This window comes from Biomphalaria glabrata, chromosome 13 (genome assembly GCF_947242115.1).
Source record: "Biomphalaria glabrata chromosome 13, xgBioGlab47.1, whole genome shotgun sequence".
NCBI lineage: Eukaryota > Metazoa > Mollusca > Gastropoda > Planorbidae > Biomphalaria > Biomphalaria glabrata.
The window spans coordinates 22,907,669-22,926,275 of NC_074723.1; the positions used below are offsets into that span (position 1 = coordinate 22,907,669).

The 18,607-nt window shown below is 34.1% G+C and overlaps 1 protein-coding gene across 4 annotated transcripts in view; it reads left to right on the plus strand.

Moving 5' to 3' along the window:
• LOC106072126 (uncharacterized) overlaps window positions 1-18,607 on the plus strand; it is a 49,583-nt gene that overhangs the window by 24,163 nt on the left and 6,813 nt on the right. For 3 of the 4 annotated variants that reach the window (XM_056007795.1, XM_056007797.1, XM_056007796.1), the window contains 13 exons: window positions 2,828-2,945; window positions 7,631-7,746; window positions 8,986-9,142; window positions 10,379-10,576; window positions 10,887-10,974; window positions 11,565-11,746; window positions 12,950-13,056; window positions 13,248-13,418; window positions 14,509-14,659; window positions 15,474-15,527; window positions 15,845-16,003; window positions 16,967-17,092; window positions 18,395-18,546. In XM_056007795.1, coding sequence (XP_055863770.1) covers window positions 2,828-2,945; window positions 7,631-7,746; window positions 8,986-9,142; window positions 10,379-10,576; window positions 10,887-10,974; window positions 11,565-11,746; window positions 12,950-13,056; window positions 13,248-13,418; window positions 14,509-14,659; window positions 15,474-15,527; window positions 15,845-16,003; window positions 16,967-17,092; window positions 18,395-18,546 — 1,779 coding nt within the window. The remainder of the gene's footprint in view (window positions 1-2,827; window positions 2,946-7,630; window positions 7,747-8,985; window positions 9,143-10,378; window positions 10,577-10,886; window positions 10,975-11,564; window positions 11,747-12,949; window positions 13,057-13,247; window positions 13,419-14,508; window positions 14,660-15,473; window positions 15,528-15,844; window positions 16,004-16,966; window positions 17,093-18,394; window positions 18,547-18,607) is intronic. The other variant, XM_056007798.1, reaches the window with a different exon arrangement.

The window sequence follows — 18,607 nt, forward strand, 5'->3', positions numbered from 1 at the left end:
TCGGAGTCGGATCCTTGTTGGAATATTCAAGACGTGATTTTGTTTTGATTGTCTAAAATAAAAATGTTTCAAAAGATTCATTTGGACGACGGGGGATGAAATGGAGCGGGGTATTAAACCGGGACCGTCGAAGGAACATCCGAAACATGTAAAACAACAAACATTCTAAACTAGACCGAGAAATTCTAAAATCTAGAATCTACAATGATTTTAATTAGAATATAAATCTAAATCTAATTTAAAAAATCTAGCTCTAGTGTTAAAAAAAATCAAGATCTAGTGTAAAAAATCAAGCTCTAGTGTAAAAATAATCTAGATCTAGTGTTAAAAATCTAGATTAGATCTAAATCTAGCTATTATGTCTTTTTAAAAAATACGAGTTAGAGTATGAGGTTTAAAAACACTACGTTGCACGGCCTAGTTAGACTAAAAAAAACCTTCATCAATACGAGACAGTTATCGAGTGTTCATAGACATTGGTGCACCGAGTGAGTTCTTTAGAATTTCATTCAAAGAATTAATTCTATATGACGTCAAAGGAAAAAAAAATCCACTACATCACACTGTCTAGTTAGAATAAAAAATGCTATCATCAATACGAGCAATTTTTCGAGGGTTCATAGACATTGGTACACCGAGTTTTTTAGCATTTCATTTAAAGAATCCATTCATATGATGTCAGAGGAAAAAAATCCATCACGTCACAATAGGCTAGTACCAAAAAATGTCTTTATTTACACGAGATATTTAACGAAGGTTCATAGACATTGGTGCACTGAGTTCTAAAAGAATTTATTTAAAGAGGATTAAAGCCGCATTTTTTGTGTGCTTTTTGTGTCTGTCAGCCTGTCTGTCCGACAGCTTAATATAAAAAAACAACAACAACTAAAAGCTATTGAAAATTTGATTAACCTTTAATTTTCGTTTCGAAACATCGCAATATTTTTAAGTATGAACGCAATAGATTTAAGTATATATAACAGATTGTTCCGAATGTTTGTATAAATAGTAAGAGAAAAAGAGAATTCCAGATAAATGTAATACTGTTAATTAAATTTTTGGGATGGTCTCGTATTAAAATTAGATGTACCACAGCCTTCTGGAGAGATTTTCATACTATACTTTATTGTTTTGAAGTTGTTTTCCTTACAAATCGGAACATAAGATTAACTATGATTAGATTTTGTAACATTTTAGCTAGAAAATTAAATGTACTGTAAGAGAGAAGTGAGATTTCACATAAAAATAGAGTTAAATATTTTTCATAAAAATCCTGAACAACATTTTTTCGTAAATGAGAAGATTATTTGTTTTATTAATTAAAAGAGGGATTTCAAAAAAGTTATTTTGCGTTAGTAGATTTTTAAATAAAAATCGGAATTTTTGGCAACGATTTTTAAGAAAATGTAAGTAATAGAGATCGATTTCTTTTCAAAACAAAATCCGGAACATTCTTTATCGGTTAAAACACTTTTGTAATGTGCAGCAAGAAAATTAAAAGTAAAATGTCTAAAAAGTGATTTTCAATAATCGTTTTTTAGTAAATTACTTTTTTTTTAAAGCCCTGAACAACCTATTGTCGATATTTTTGAAATTTGTTTAAAGATGAAAATAAGGAACAATTTGATATCGATAATCAAACTATAGTGGCGTATTGTTTAAAGAATATAAGTGTAGTATTAGTTAATTAGGCGATTTCAAACAATCATTTGACATAATTCATTTTTTTTAACAATATCCTGAACATTTTTACAGTTAATTAAATATATGTGTCAGTATATCTGTCAGTATAAAGATTTTGATTTAGCAGTTATATGCTGTTTATATAAAAAAAACGAAACAACATATTATTGATAATGTGTTTTTGCAACGTTTAAGCATGGAAATTAAATGTAATATAGTTTAGGAGAGCAAACAAACTTTCGTTGGCGTTGATTATTTTTGCACAAAAACATCCGGAACAATCAATTATAGATATTTCAAACTATTGAGATGTTATGAGAGGAACATTAAAAGGTAAATCAGATTTTCAATATTTTTTAGAGTTGTAATTTTTATCTAAACGTGACGGACAGACCGACCGACAGACAAAACGCACCAAAATAAGCCTCTTTTATTCTGGTGGAGGCACTAAACAAAAAATAATTAAAATCTGATTATTTTTAAAATTTTGAGGGAATTGATTGCGCTATGTTTTGCTAATACATATGACGCTAATGCACTAAAGTCGCTGCATAAAAAGTCCATTAAAAAAATGTTAGTGATATTTACGTAAAAAGTGCATTCTTAGCCTTTATAAACAAACAGAAATGTTTTCTTTTAATTTTAGCAGCTAAATGACCAGAAAAAAACACATTTAACTAATATTTATATTTGTTGTGAACATTTCTAAATATATATTTATACATATATTTGTCATTCTTTGTTAACATAGTGTAACATTACCTCCCTTACATTTACGTACTTGTTTTAGAATTGATGTATTTTGATGAAAAAATCGCTTGCATAATTAATTTTATAAACTAAAGAGTTTGCTTTTAGAAAATCAAAAGTAGCCGTTGCACCTAAACTTTTCAAGCCGCATCTCATGGTGAAATAATATTTTTCATTTCTCTTCTAGTTTTCGAGATCTGAGTGTGACAGACGGACAGACGGACATTTTGCACAAACCTAATAGCGGCTCTCCCCTCACTGGAGCCGCTAAAAAGCCAAAAAGTTAATTAATTAGTTGTCATTAAAATAATTTTGTTTTATATAGAAAAGGGAGCTTATACTAACAGTATTGTGATATATGAAAGTGATTTTGTGTTTTTTTTTTCTCATCTAGGAGTGGAGATATATCTCCCTTTTCAACCATCGCCTGGGTGTTGTATTTCTTTGTTATCAAGCTCTGTTGCTCTTCTCAACTCTGATAGCCCCCAGTATGGTGATTTTAGTTGTAGCAGGTGAGGGAGACTTTAGTGGTAATGCACTTTTTGGCTTGCATTATTTGCGTCGTTTTGCAGTCTACACAAATATTGCTTCATCTCTGTGCAATAAAGTTTGTTTGATACCTGGCATGGTGGCTGAATATTAACCTGCCAGAAATCGTGGAGCGAAAATAGTGAAGGTTTTTTTATTTCTAGAAATTTTTTCGTCAAATAATGTTTAGAAAATACTGTTCGGGACATAAAAGGTGGTAGATCATGGTGTTAAATACGTCTCACTTTCATCAAGCCACCTACACTTGTGATCTATACATCACTCGCCACTGTGACTCGAAAACTATCATTTTATAGCTATAGCTAATGGTTAGATGTAAATGATTGTGGGATGTGGTGAAGAATACGATTATGCCATTGAATTAAAGAATATGAATAGGCCTATGACAATAATTAGCACCACGTAGAGACATAAAGGCATTCGGATCTCGATAATTAATTATATCAATCGTCGCATTACACAACAAATAAATAAGAATGTAAATCTTTGTGTTCAGGATAGGAAGGTCAGTTGTGTTATAAAGGTGACATACTGTCTACTGTTGTTAAGGGTAACTAGCATGTTACAAGAATTAAACAATTCTCTAAGGCTTGTATGTGAGCTGCAGTATCATGAAATGGATGAACCAATGGCAAAGAAAACAACATGGAATCAACACTGGTAATGGACTGGGTACATTTGGGGTAAAAAAAGGGACAAACTTCAGAATAGAGAATGGAATGGATGGAAGGGAACACCATGTCAAACAGACTTGGAGAAGAGGCTGCAATAGCAATTATTTCAAAGCATTTAAAAAAAATTTTATCTTTTACGTTCTCTGAGATTTAAGTAAAAAAAGTAAAGTTTAACTTTCGATCTATGGGGCAGACAGTGGCGTAACTAAGGGGGGGGGGGAGGGGGGGGAGAAATTTAAAATCCCCCCGGGCCCCCACCTAGGGGGGTCCCCCAAATGGGTGTCCGAAATTTATTTGTAAATACATAAATTAATATATTTGATTGACAAATAGTGTCAACGGGTGTCTTTTTTTTTCAACATTTATGGATTAAAAATTTATCACAAAGACTAAACCTAGATCTAGGTCTATCAGTACGTTGACTTTATTGACATTTTAAAAATATTTTTTCCCACAGAGATCAAAGTTTTTTTTAAAGTTAGTTTTACATTTTAAACTTTGTTGCCACGAATAAAACTGCATGATATACAGCGAATTCCAGGTATCTTGTTACCTTTACTAATAATAGATCTAAATGGCGAGTATTTTATGGCTACACTAATTAACCTTGAAGCAAAATTTACAGAATCGAGTATAACAGATCCAAAAGTTATTCTTAATAATGCAAGAATAGTCCATTATTCGGGTTTGGCGTCTATTATTTCAGAATTAAACTTCACACTCGAGTTATTACCCCTCTATTCATCTTTCATCAATCCAATGGATACTCTACTTTTATTTCCATCTAATCCTTTTGCTTTCGCACAAAACACAAACAACAAACAATAACGTAATATCATATAATATTAGCACATCCTTCCTTTTGAAGTTATTATCACACCCTTCCTTTTAAAGTTCTTAAGAGTGATATCTACCATTTGGGGGCCCTATGCAAAACTGATCGCGCGGGGCCTAGTCTGGGTAGGGGTGAGCATAATGTCAATATTATTTTTTTTGAATTAGAAAATAGGCCTACTTTCGTCTTTGCAATACATTTTTATCAAAAGAAAGCTCGAAATGCCACTTTTTATTTATTGGCACCCCAAAATGTCAATTTCGTCTATTCTTTAGGAGATTTGAATAAATTTAAAAAAAGTTCAGGACTTTATTTTGCCTTTTCATGAGATTTCCTGGAAGCCCTGGAAAATCAGGAGGCCACGAAATCCCTGTTATTTTATATACTTTATAATGGTTTAATTTAATAATGTACACTTAGAATTAGCGCGTGTCCTATGAAAGCGCGGGGCCCACTGCGACCGCATAGGCTGCAGTGGCCTAAGGCCGGCCCTGTCTACTAGGAACTTTAACAATTCGTCCACTTCTGGTTGTCTTGACTGGCACAACAAGTTCTCTAGGCGTTGGTCTATAACTGTCTGTTTCGTTTGTTCCAACAGTTTGCAGTTCATTGTCTCCATCGGTATCATAGTACCCAGAGATGTCTTCATCGAAACTCTTATTCAAAAAGCGTTGATTTCTTCTGTATGTTTTTCCGTTTGTCTTTATGATGTAAGATCTGGGTGCTGAATGTTTTTTATGACAACTGCTTTCTGCCATGTTTGACCTAGACGAACTCTCCGACAGAATAATCTTTAGGTAGTCTTGCTTTTGCATTGTATTTCACTTTGCTTTTCATCTGTCGTTCGTTGAGTAATGTCTCTGCATTTTCAGCTACCGATGGTTTCAAAAGTTTGGGATCAGTTCGAATGATTCCCTGAGTCTTCTACTCGTCACCAGTTGTGATGGTGAATACGGCAGTCCACTTATCGGAGTATTTCTATACTCGAGCATAACGAGATATGGATCTTTCCCACTTTTGTATGCTCTGAATCCTTTTGCTTGCGCACAAAACATAAACAACCAACAATGACGTAGTACCATATAATATTAGGACAGAATCTTCTTCATGCAGTGGGAAATTAAGAATTTTTTGCTTATCTTGAATTCTGGTCAAAGCTCTTGCTCCCAATTAATATAGTTCGGAAGAAACTACAAAAGTCTGTGTATATATGTGTGTGTGTGTGTGTGTGCTGTACGCACGTTTATGTATAGGGTTAGGGTTTACTGGGCGTTAGGGTTAGGGTTTGGAAAAAAATCGCCCCCCCCCCCACTTCAAAGTTCTGGATCCGCTAGTGGAACCAAGACACCTGTTAGATGAAGACCCGCTTATGACAAACTGTGCTACTTTTCCTGTTTGTATGATGTCATTGATGCACGAGCACTTTTCATCAACAAATCAGTAATACAATCACCAATAGACAAATTGAGGAAACAGGCTTCATATGGTAATTACGTGTGCTCAAACTTTGCAACCTCCTCCGAATACTGCTAACTCAGGCCACTTCCATTACGTCATGTGAAAGATCATTCTCAAAGCTCAAGTTCATCAAAAGCTATCTCAGGAGCACAATGACACAAGAAAGGCTTATCATGGCTTTAATGTCAGTGAAGTCACAAATACTAGAAAGTATCGATGTAGTTGATGTTATAGATGTCTTTGATGCACAGAATGCACGACGTGAAGCGATATCAATTGAGATTAGTCACTTGTGCATTATTTAACTAATAAACAAAGCTTTTATTCATTAAAAGAGTCTTGATTACTTTTTGTAAAGTTTACTGATATACTGAACCAATTTGATTTGGGGCGTATATATTTTTGCGTACATTATTCCATGTCATATGTCGAATGTCAAAATGCAAGGGGCCCCCAAAGAGGTCAATCCCCCCGGGCCCCCAAATCCCTAGTTACGCCCCTGGGGGCAGATGATGCTAAGGTCATCTGTTTCTATAGCCAACGAGCAGGGTGTCATGTGGGCAGCACAATGACCAACCGCCTTTATTTTCCTAAGCTAAAGTCAGATACCCTATAGAGTTGGGTGGACTCAGGGACGCCCTAAAAATCATGAAATTCAAAATCCCAGCCTTCATCTAGATTCGAACCCAGGGCCTCAGGCTGAGAAGCCGAGCGCTTAACAACGACTCAGCCACCGTGCCCCATTCTCTCAGATTAGCTGTTAAGTAATCTTTTTATTACTGAATACTATTCTCATTTTTTTCCCCAATACTCAGTACCTCTATTCAAGTCACTCCTTCATGGAGGGCGACGCTGATCTCGAATACTGTTCTAACGATTTTCTTATGAATTTAACAGTTGATGTATATCGCTGAGAATTACTAGCTCGTTAGCCATATGGGGAAAACTCTAGTTTGACCGATATAATTTTTCAAAGTGAAAAAAAAAGGCGTGGTCAGCCATAGTGTTTCGAAGTTAAACGATAACAGAAACAGAGTAAATTTAAAATTGTTTTAATTTTATTGATAAAATATCTAAGCTTTACTAATATTGTTTTACGTAAATCTAATGTAGATTACATCTAGATTCCAGATCTAGAATAGATCTTATGTATTTAACTTTGTTTTCTCCTGACTGACGAGGCAAACGTTGACCCCATGAAACTAAATTGGGTTTTGGATTTATAAACTTGAATTTGTGTTGCCTAAAAAGAGCATGCATTCTCATGTAATTCGATACCAAAGACAACCTTTTCTGATAAACAAACAAAAAGTTATTGACGTTTCATCATAACAGGATAGTAAAATACAAATGAGCAAAAGGAATAATTCTATCGGAACGATGAAAATAATTACGGAGAGAAAGAGTTAAATCAGTAGTCTTAGGTCTAGTATTATATCTAAATGTTCATAAATAAATAATATCAATACAGAAGTATGAATTCTCGCTGGCTGAATTGATAAGTACGTAACTTCACGCATCTGAAGGTGTTAAAATCACGGGTTCCATACCCGATTTGAACCAAATATTTTTAAAATATATTTTATTGCATTATAAGTTGCATAAGGGAGACATACACACTACAAAAGTTATATTTCAATGTTTTATTTTTGGTTTGTATTTCATTTTATTTCCTCTACAGGCGGACTTCAGTATGCTTGGGATGTTGATGTCATATCAATGATTCTCCTACAAGTTTTCGCTTGCATCATCTACACATTTATTTGTATCTATACATCACAAGATACCCAAATGTTGGTAGGTAGGCTTCTCGACATTTTCTAAGTATTTCTTGAGAAAAATTGGTTTACTACTCTCTCAAGTCGAAGCCGATCACATAGATTCTAAAGTACGCTGTGGTGTCTTGGTGGAGAGGTGACAGAAGTCCTCTGTATAAAATCAGTTTCATTCCTCAAGTAGAAATCCTGAAAACCTTCAAGAAACCCATTTGTAAATGAACTTACTGTTTACACTTCTATTGAGACATAAAGAAAACGTTTTCTTTTGAACGTTTCAAGTTTTGAACCACTTCCAATTAAAAACATATATATATATATATATATATATATATATATATATATATATATATATATATATATATTTAAAAACAACAATAACCAATAAAGCTTATTTTACGTGTGATTGTATCAATTAGTTTGGATCAGTCATGTGTGATTAAAATCTTAATAAATCTAGACTAACAATAAAAAATCTGTGCGATTAGAAATATTTTTACCAATTATTTTTGTTTAGCCCAATATAATGCTTTTAGCTTTCTCAATGCGATATGATCCTATTTTTGGACCACTTGAGATGGGGGGGGGGAGAAGGGGGTCTCTTGGTCAATGTTACCGTCTTCGCATAAGAAAAACCGCGTTCACTCACAGATCAAGCCTCCTAAAGGGAACAAATTAGACTTATAAAACCACAAGTTCGATTTCTTTACCTTGCTCTATACGTAACAAAAAAATTTATACAAAAAGTTAATTAACCAACTGGTTACTTTTTTTCTCTTGATTCTTGCTTTTTCAGGTACAATAAATAATTGTGCAAAATTTCCAATTGATCTGAGATTGGGTGTGGGAGAAATAACGTGTATTAACTTTTGACCAGACAGAGTGAGTTGATAGAGGCTTGGTAAAAATCGTTCACATTACTGTAATTGAATTGCAAGTCAATAAAAGTTAAAATAATAGTTTGTATTGTAATGATGCTGGCTGATTCGTCTACATTGTTAGAAGATAAGTCGTTTGTAGACTTTGATGAAGCACGTATTTAGAAGTGCGAGTATCTTATAAGACCACAGCAAAGTATTATCTTAAGATATGATTGGCTTATCTCTCAACTATTCTTTGCTAACCTGACTTAGCCTAATATTGTTACTTCACTGTCTGCATTTCATTTATAATGTTTCTCTTATGGTGCGGTGCGCATTCCTTTTTTTAGTTTGTTATCCTACAACACCTTCAAAGTAATATTTCAACTCTTCATTCAAAGGTTTCTAAACTGTATACATTTCTCTACGCCGTTGCCATGTGTGCTGCTGTTGTGGGCACTGCTGAACAGGTGGTAGTGGATATCTCTGAAGAGTCAGGATCGTCCAACGCCTCCAAAAGTTCACTGCAAGTGACACCATCAGGGAAACCAAACCAGCGTAAGTCGTCTTGGAATCATTTCTAGTCTCTTAAGAAATTGACACTTCTCTTTTTTTAGTTAATAAAAACATCTTTCAAATTCAATAATATTGAAGAACATTGCACTTGCCAAAGGTCTTTAGGGTCAATAAGCTTGGACAGTGGTCATGATCTATCCCAATGTGATGTTAAACACAGTGAAGAAAGACTAATGATTGACAACTACTGACCGAAGACTAAGGATCAATGGCTATCCAGCGTGATCTGGTTATATACATTTTCTGGCCGCAACGTTTCGATTGACTTAACAAAACTGACCCATATCTTGATCAGGCTCTACATCAGGGGCGAACTGGCTATATGGGCATTCGGGTAAATACCCAAATGTGCTGGTATAAAGACTCTACATTGTAATTTTAATTTAATCGAACAGAATTTCAGAAATAATGTAATAACCAACATCCTTAGACAGTGTTTCTAGTAGGCTTCACCCTTTTAGGACCTACATACTTTGCGATAAAAAAAAACAACAACAGTAGGCCTATATTTCTTATAAAGATGCATGTGTACAGTTATCGATTCATTATCAAACTTAACATAATGACTTTGAGGAAAGTAGCCCTATAGTTGGATGCCCATCAGATGATATACAATTTATGAGTTATATTGTATTGAAATACCAGAGCCTATTTTGACTCCCAGTCCACCCCTGCTCTACAGTCGAGCGTAACAGTTGTCATATCCAGACAGTCCATAATAATCCATTGACAAAAAGACTGAATTAGAATTTGACGTCCTGTAAGGTACAAGAGTCGAAGCTTTATCAGCTACAATATAAGGGTGCAGAAAAATTGTTGCCCTGTAGACCACAAGATCTGAAAGGGGAACTAGTTAGGCCATGTTCACATTTAACTTTGCATTCACTTGCACCTATCCTTTAATCTGCTGGACCGTTGGGGCACTACACAAGATCTATCAACATTCTTTCTCCATTGTTACCTCTCGTTTGTCTTTGATATAATTTTATTCGGATGTTCTTTCTGAAAATATTGAAGCCTGCCTGGGTGGACAACTTTGGGGGCCGATTTTGAGTTTGTGTTTCCACACAAACTGTCTTTGTAACCTTGTTTTATATTTTTTTTAGGAAGTTTAATTTGAAAAACTTGTTTAGGATGTGAAAGATTGCTGATTTAAATATGTTAGGTCATGTTGTACTGTTTAATTTTTAACGATATTATTTTTTTGTAATCTATCAGATATCAGTATCTACCTACCAGTATCAGTTACAACAATCTATTTGGCATTTCTGATTGGTGTGTTCTTACTTGGTGGAGTACTGCATCCCCGAGAGTTCACCTGCCTCTTCCATGGTATTTGGTATCTGCTGTGTCTCCCTTCAGCCTACCTGGTGCTTATACTCTACAGTATTTGTAACCTAACGGACTCTAGCTGGGGTAAGTCTGGGATAGTGTGAATGATTATAATACTTATAATGTCACTGAAGCTAAATTTCCTTTTTAAACAGTATTTAGACACGAATGCAAAGTATTTAAGATAAGGGGTTACATATTTAAAATTACGATAACAATAGATAACATAGCCGTAATTAAATAGTAGTTGGTTAAAACAATTATTTTTTTTTTAGAACTAAATGTTAATGGAACAGATATTGTATAATTGAGTCCACATAGTTTCTAATGAGGCAGGTTTAGGAAAAGGTCAGTTATAGGAAGACATAACTCTGAACATTTATATATATATCAGGTACAAGAGAAGAAACTAAAGTAACTGTTGGTTATACATCTCATTGGTGGTCTAGCTTCTTTAGGAAATGGTTCAAGAAAATATTCTTGTAAGTATCGTTTATTCATTGTTGAATTAGTCTTAGAGAGATTTCAGATAAAAATGTTAAGTTTTAGTACACGGTGCAAGAAAGGATAACATACTTACATAGGTCAGACGTCTACTATAAGGAGGTGCTTATCACACAAACTAGATTTTATATTTCAATGTATCTTCTTGTGTTAAATTCAGCTGTTTTACTTGTGTTACATTCAGCTGTTTTACTTGTGTTACATTCAGCTGTTTTACTTGTGTTACATTCAGCTGTTTTACTTGTGTTACATTCAGCTGTTCTACTTGTGTTAAATTCAGCTGCTTTATTTGTGTTAAATTCAGCTGTTTTACTTGTTTTAAATTCATCTGTTTTACTTGTGTTATATTCAGCTGTTTTACTTGTGTTACATTTAGCTGTTTTACTTGTGTTACATTCAGCTGTTTTACTTGTGTTACATTCAGCTGTTTTACTTTTATTACATTCCTCTTTTTTACTTGTGTTACATTCAGCTGTTTTACTTGTGTTACATTCAGCTGTTTTACTTTTGTTACATTCAGCTGTTTTACTTTTGTTACATTCAGCTGTTTTACTTTTGTTACATTCAGCTGTTTTACTTGTGTTACATTCAGCTGTTTTCGAGACAAGGAGAAAACGTCCGGTGTCAGTGTCGGTGTACAGACGCCGGTGACATCCTTACGACAGTCCTCAATACCAGGTCTTACTGGAGATGGTTTGGACAGAGCTAGTAGCCGTATTAGTGTTATGGAAGACCAATACATATCTGGAGGTAATGAACACCAGGAACTATTTAATTAATACATGCACACCTCTCTCTATACTCACCAACGCTGAACTCACAGAGTTAGTGTAAACGTTGGCCTGTTTGAAGTGTATTCATATTACACATGGGACTGGTCACTAAGGTGTAGAAACGTGTATCACTATCAATGTGTCGCGATTGCTGTAGAATGCTGGGTTCGTGCTTCCTGGAGTCACACTTGACACGTAACAAACACAAATGGCGTAGATTGAGTGAGTCCGACTTTTGGCAGACAAGATATAACGTTTATTTAATAAAACAATATGCTGCACTTCATAGTAGTTACAATAGTTATAATAGTTACAAAAATGATCCAATGCCTAGAAATATAATTACGTCCGCACAAAAGTATAATCAAACATATCCAATATACTAAGTCCTCGGGAATAGATATACGTATAACTTTACTTATTAAATCACGTCCGCATCACAGCGGGTAGCAATAACGACTTCAATAATACATACCCAACTTCAGTACAGAAAAAATAACTACTAGAAATATATGTACTGTCTCAAATGACCACTGGCTTCGACTGCCTAAAAGATACTATCGTTCTTCTGTGACCAAAAGATACTACTAACTGACCTAAAAGTCAATTTAATCATTCTTACTTCCTGTTTCTTTATCAGAAGTTTCACGTGTCTTTTCACCCTCTTAACCCGATGTGAACATTTAACAGGCAATGTGAACCGAGGCTGTGACAGATTAATTCTTAAAGGCATACACAATAATTTCAAAAGTTTCTTTTTTCTGCCCTCTATGTAACTAAAAATCCTTATACCTAGTTATACTTCTCCTTCTCATCTTATCTTCTATTCCTAATGGTCTACACACTGTCCTGTGCGACGTTTGAACGATACTTCATGCTTTAAAATCAACATTTTAACATATATATATATTTCTCTACTTAATGGTACTTTTAATTAAATGCATACATTTTTTTGTTATTTCCTATTTCATGCGTTGTAACATCAACTTCGTATCCAACTATTTTCAAACTAAATATTACTTATATTTAAATTATAAATACAACTCTTTTTTTTTATTAACAAAGTTATTTTCGACACATTTTCTAATATTTTTCTAGTGCATCGTTAGTGAAGTCCAATTAGAACTTCTACTTGATTTGTGCTGTTTTTTAAAATCTAAGAATAACTTTCTCTTCGTAGACTTTGCTTCCAACACTGACTATGTAGATTACGAATTCGACGCAAGTGATCTAAAAGACGAAAATAAACCTATGGACGTAGATCAGTGGTTACCTCAAGAATTAAGTGTACGTAAAAAGAATGGACACTTTTATTTTAAGAACTGAGAAGCATCTTTACAAAAGATTAGATACAGTGTTTATCAGCTTATAGTTTCGTTGTCTCGGACCTTCTTTTATTAATACTTTGTAACTAAGGCGTCTCTTGACAGTTTGTAAGCAATTCTTCGCCTAACACGTCTGCTCAATGTGTTTAACAGTCGATCTACTCTGATGTCTTCAAGAAGCACGGTTATGAAAACACACTTCTTATTAAGGGACTTACAGAAGCGGATCTCATTCAGATGGGGGTGAAACGCAAAGGGCATGTACAGTATATACTCGGACTTATATCCAACTTGCCAGCATTTGAGATCGAGTATAAAGTTCCGGTAAGTTTGATGAGTAGGCCTACACTTTCTTTTTGGTAAGTTTGATGAGTAGGCCTACGCTTTTCTGAAAATTTTACACCTTCTAGCTTAACGTAACATTCGACAGGCCCATTCAACAAGCGTATCAAGATGCGGTTAGTCTATTTCTGTTCATGTTATCTTTATAAGTCATTAGTTTAATGTTATATCACCTGCTTATCATAGTTTAAAAAAGATGTTGCTTGGATGTAGCCACACTTACCTTTATTGTCATAAATAAGCGAATAAAGATTACAATACTCGGGACTGAATCATCTATCTAATCGATATATATTTTTTTTATAAAATTAAAAAAAAAGCTCAACAGGTCTTTTTTCGAAAATTCGGGGTCTTCTCACAGAAAAACTTCAAGTTCTTTCCAAGCAAGTGATGACTGAATATCGTCTTATGGTTTTCAATTTTCGGCGATAACCTCGCACACTGAATCAATCGTTGGATTTAGATGAAAATGTGGTACTTGATCTTGTTGAGTAGAGTATGCAGGGGAAGCAACTCGTCCATTTTTTAAAAACTTTCTCCCCGTTTTGCATTAGTCGGAACACCTAAGCTGTTGATAGCTGCCAAGCCTTTCTTTGTTTGTGGATTCTCGTTTTAAGTATATATTAAAGTTAACTAACTCGGACCTAGTTATGAAAATAAAGGTAAAAATATTGATATCAAAATAAATAAATTTTTAGTTTGCACTTCAAATACATTGATTTCTGTTTGATTACGTATGTATAATGTGCGGTTTTTACTGCTGTCAGTTTACTTATAGCTTGATGCCCCTTGCCAATTGATGCCCGTGCGTCCCACATTACTAGACATGCTTCTGCTGCTCACACATTAGACTTACAAAAATATCTATAGAAAAAGGCCTGTGTATTACTAACGAGCAGCTTTTGTGCGAATAGTTACATATCATTGATTATCGTTTAACAAGATAGCTTGTAATAGTAATCTTTAAAAAATGTTTTTAAGTTGACATTCTGTTGGATAAATTGAAAAGATGAATTATAAATTTTATGAGGGCTGGCCAATGAATGAATTATTTATTGGTTATATTCGACAGAACAATGTTGATGATTGGTTGGAGGAAATAGGTTTGTCCATGTACCGAGACAAATTCTACAAAAACAAAATCAAAACTTTGAAAGAAATGGAGATTTTAAAATCATTCAACACCAAAATGATTTATGACCAATTAGAAATAAAAAAACAAGGTAACTTTTGTTCAGAGAAGCTTGAAAATAGAAAAATAGATCTACGTAAAAAAACCAGTAAAATCGTTAAGCATCTATGTGTTTAATATATATCTTATCAGCAATGTGCGAAATTCAGATATTCTGTTGAATGACTAAGCCAAAAACAAAACACGACAGAGATGACTATAAAAGCTAGGCAACACAGTTGATGTAAGTTTATACACATTGTATTCCAGTAGTACTTAGTGAAAAATCTATTTGTATTTTTTCATTATCAGGATGGGACTTAGGGTTAGGGTCAACTTGAATGCAAAAATTTTAATCCGAAAAACAATCCTTTTTATCTCTTTTTAGAAAACAAAATTTGTTTCTTCTAGCATTGCTTACAAAGCTTATTATGTAATTTGTACGAGCTCTTTTAACAGTCTGTCATTTCTTAATGGTCTTGATCCCAAATATGATATATGCCCTATATTTCAGACATAAAAATGATAAATTAACAAACTTGTGTTTTTCACAATCATCGCATAAAATATTTTCAGCAGCATATGATCAGATGGTATATTTCAATACAGCACAATATGAAACCTCTTTTGTATCAAAAATTTACCCAGCACAATTAAATTGTGGCATAGCATTTAAACAGATCAGTCTTGATTAATACGAATTTTACAAAGTTGTTGAAATAATTGTAGGCCTACTTAAAATTTACATTTCACGCCATGTCTGAACCATTATGGTCATTCTCTAGAATGCTGGATTTCGTACTTTGACAGTAACCTATACTAATCTCCCATGTCTAACACTTTGTCATTGTTTGCTAAATATATAGGTCATATAAAACGTTTGCTGTATGCTATACGGATGCTTAAAGATCCTTTAGAAGGTAAACATTAAAATAACATTTAGAATGAAGTAGGATATTTAATTTTAAACAAGAAACTTTTGTTTAGAGTTCAAACTTTGCATAATTATTTATTGTTAATATTAAAATATAGGCCTACATTTAAAAAAAAATTGATTTATCAAATAGTAATAATTAATAAATTTTGTTTATATCAAAAAGGGATATAAACATTAAGGTATTTAGATATACGGTTGTAAATTTGGATAGGATACGCTTTTTTTTAAATGTTTTTTTTTTATATTTTGCTTTTTTTTTTTAAAGTTAGTTCTCGCCTTAATAGTTCCCCTTGTTCTTAGCTCAGAAGAAAGTAATCAGGATGCGCCAACTTCTAGATGGAGTGGACTTAAAGGAACTGATGATATGTAACGTTGGAGAGTTTGACTTTTGGACCTCACTCAGGTCTAAATGTCTAGAACCAGACCTCAAAGCATTTGGCATGGAGGCAGAGATTAAAGGTAAGAGAATGCTCGACATTTAACTTCATGTCTACCAGTACAATGTGGACGTTTAACAATGTAAATACATTTGTACTTGCGAAGGTGCTGAGATTAATTAAAATGACTTTATTTTGAAGAGGTGGTGGGAGGGAGAAATATACAAAGTGATTGTATAAAAAGTATTTAGACATTAAAAACAGCAGCCCTTTCAAAACTTAAAATAATATGGAAAGACAAAAGCTTAGCCCTCGGCACCAAAATCAGACTGATGCGCTCACTGGTCATGGCTACACTTTTATATGCTTGTGAGTCTTCGACGCTGACTGCAGAGCTAGAGAGGAGGATGTTAGCAATGGAATTGAGATGCTACAGAAGGATCCTCGGTATCACATTCAAAAACTGCATCACAAAACAAGAGATTAGGGTTACAGCAGCGATCGGACCCCACGATGACCTGCTAACTATAGTAAAAAAAAAACGCACGCTTAAAATCTATGGTCATATTACAAAATCTTCGTAGCTCAAAAAGACCTTCCTTCAGGGAACATTACCAGGAAAAAGAGGAAGAGGCAGAAAAAGAAAGCGATGGGTGGACAACATGAAAGAATCGACGGGCCTGCCATTGAAAGCGTTTCTAAACAAGGCAAAAGACAGGGAGGAATGGAGAAAGACGGTCGACGAGTCTTGCTTGGTGTCCCAACGGTCCAACAGACTAAGGGATAGGTAAAGGTAAAAACAAAACAAAAATCGATAGACCTAATTAACGGCGTTTGATCAATTAATAAATACAAATTTTGTAGAACACTATCTATAAATTGAAGAACTGTGTGCTCTCATATTCTTACTTCCAAGACATTTGTTGTTGTGATAATATCAACTGTGATATGCTGGTGGCAGTGGCTGCTAGTATCCTACATCATAAGATTTCTTGTACATATGTATGAAACGTTAGATGCTCCTTATTTCTATTTTATATTTTAGAAAAACTAGTTGGCTTACGAAACAACTGGATAATGACCATAGCAGTGGCTAACACTTTGTGGCTGATCCTGCTGGCCACTATTGCAAGCAAAGGAAATCTAACCGTCATAGGAGCTAACCCTATAGGTGAGAAGTTAATTTTTACTTACAATACTTTGAAAACATCATAACCTGATAAAGATTGATTCGAATCACTTGAATTATAAACTAAAGAAAATTGTTAATACTTGACACTATAAATGGAAAATGAAGAAAGAAATTTACTAAAGTGGCAGATCTTGTCAGGAACAAATTGAGGTATAAAATTTGTCAACTTACTAGTTGACTTGTCAGAATTAAAAAATAAACTTCAGTGTTCGACCAAAATATATACATCAAATTGTATCTGAACCCGAACAGATTTTTTATTTGAAACAACTCGAGTGAATGGGCCAACACTGGTCAAGTTCCTACGCTGATATCATGTCCGTTTGATTCAGCCTACCCTTGAAAGAAGATTTTAAAAAGTATTTGTTTTACATGTTCCTTCAGATCTGAAGATAATTACATCCTAAGTCCAAACCTCCTGCAGGACGACGGGGAATGGACGTGGACAGAGTTTGAACCTGGGACCATCGAGACCTCTACACGACAATACAAAACGCATACCGCACGACTAGGTGGTTTGACTGATGCTTAAATATTCTTTATGCTTGGAGTTAGAGTGGTTACAAATCGTTGTTGGGTTACAGCTCCAAACAAGTCTAAGTAAACCTTTGTGGGCATATAACTATCTAGAAAATTCCTAAATAAGGCTTGAAAATGTCTTAGAAAACAAAATATACCTTATTTTTCATTATGAAATATATACAGCTTTCCCCTTCAATGTAGAAACACAATGAAATAAACAAGATGTCGATACTTTTTAACTTTACAATTGAACCCAGTACAAAACTACAATAAGCACACATCGTTCTGTTGTCCCCAATTGACTTACATCATTTGTTCATTCCTTTTTATCCACTCCTTCGCGATAGTCATACTCGTGGCTACATCAGAAACTATTCAACCAGTACAAAAAGTACAAAGAAGTACACACACTCCATAACACTTATCTTATGTTGTTTGATTTTGTTTTGTTTTTACCATCAATTTAATATTAAGGGTCCATTGATGAATTAGCAGCAAAGGACAGTGAAAAAAACTATTGAACTAAAAAAAGAAAGAAATGCCAAATAGAAAGATTGGACGTTTGTTTCGAACTTCGCTTCCCAGTACTGCATGTGTTTAATTTTAGAGTATAGGAATTATAGAACAAATAATGGTTGAAAACAGCACTGAAACTTAGCGAAAACTTATTAAAAGTTTATAAAATTACTGTAAACACTCTGTTCTTTACTTTCAGTCTTCCATTTACTAATGATTCGATTTTATTTTATTTTATTGCAGGTTTGGTTTTCTTGATTATATTTGGCCTGCTGTTTTTGGTTCAGTTTTTGGCTATGATCGTCCACAGGGTGTCCACTTTATGTCATTATGTGGCGAGGGCGCCGTACACCTTTGGCAACCCTCTTCTGACTACTTGGTCTTTCCAAGACAAGGTAATTGATTTAACCTGTTAGAAAACATACTTTTACAACAATATAAAGACAAAACAAGATT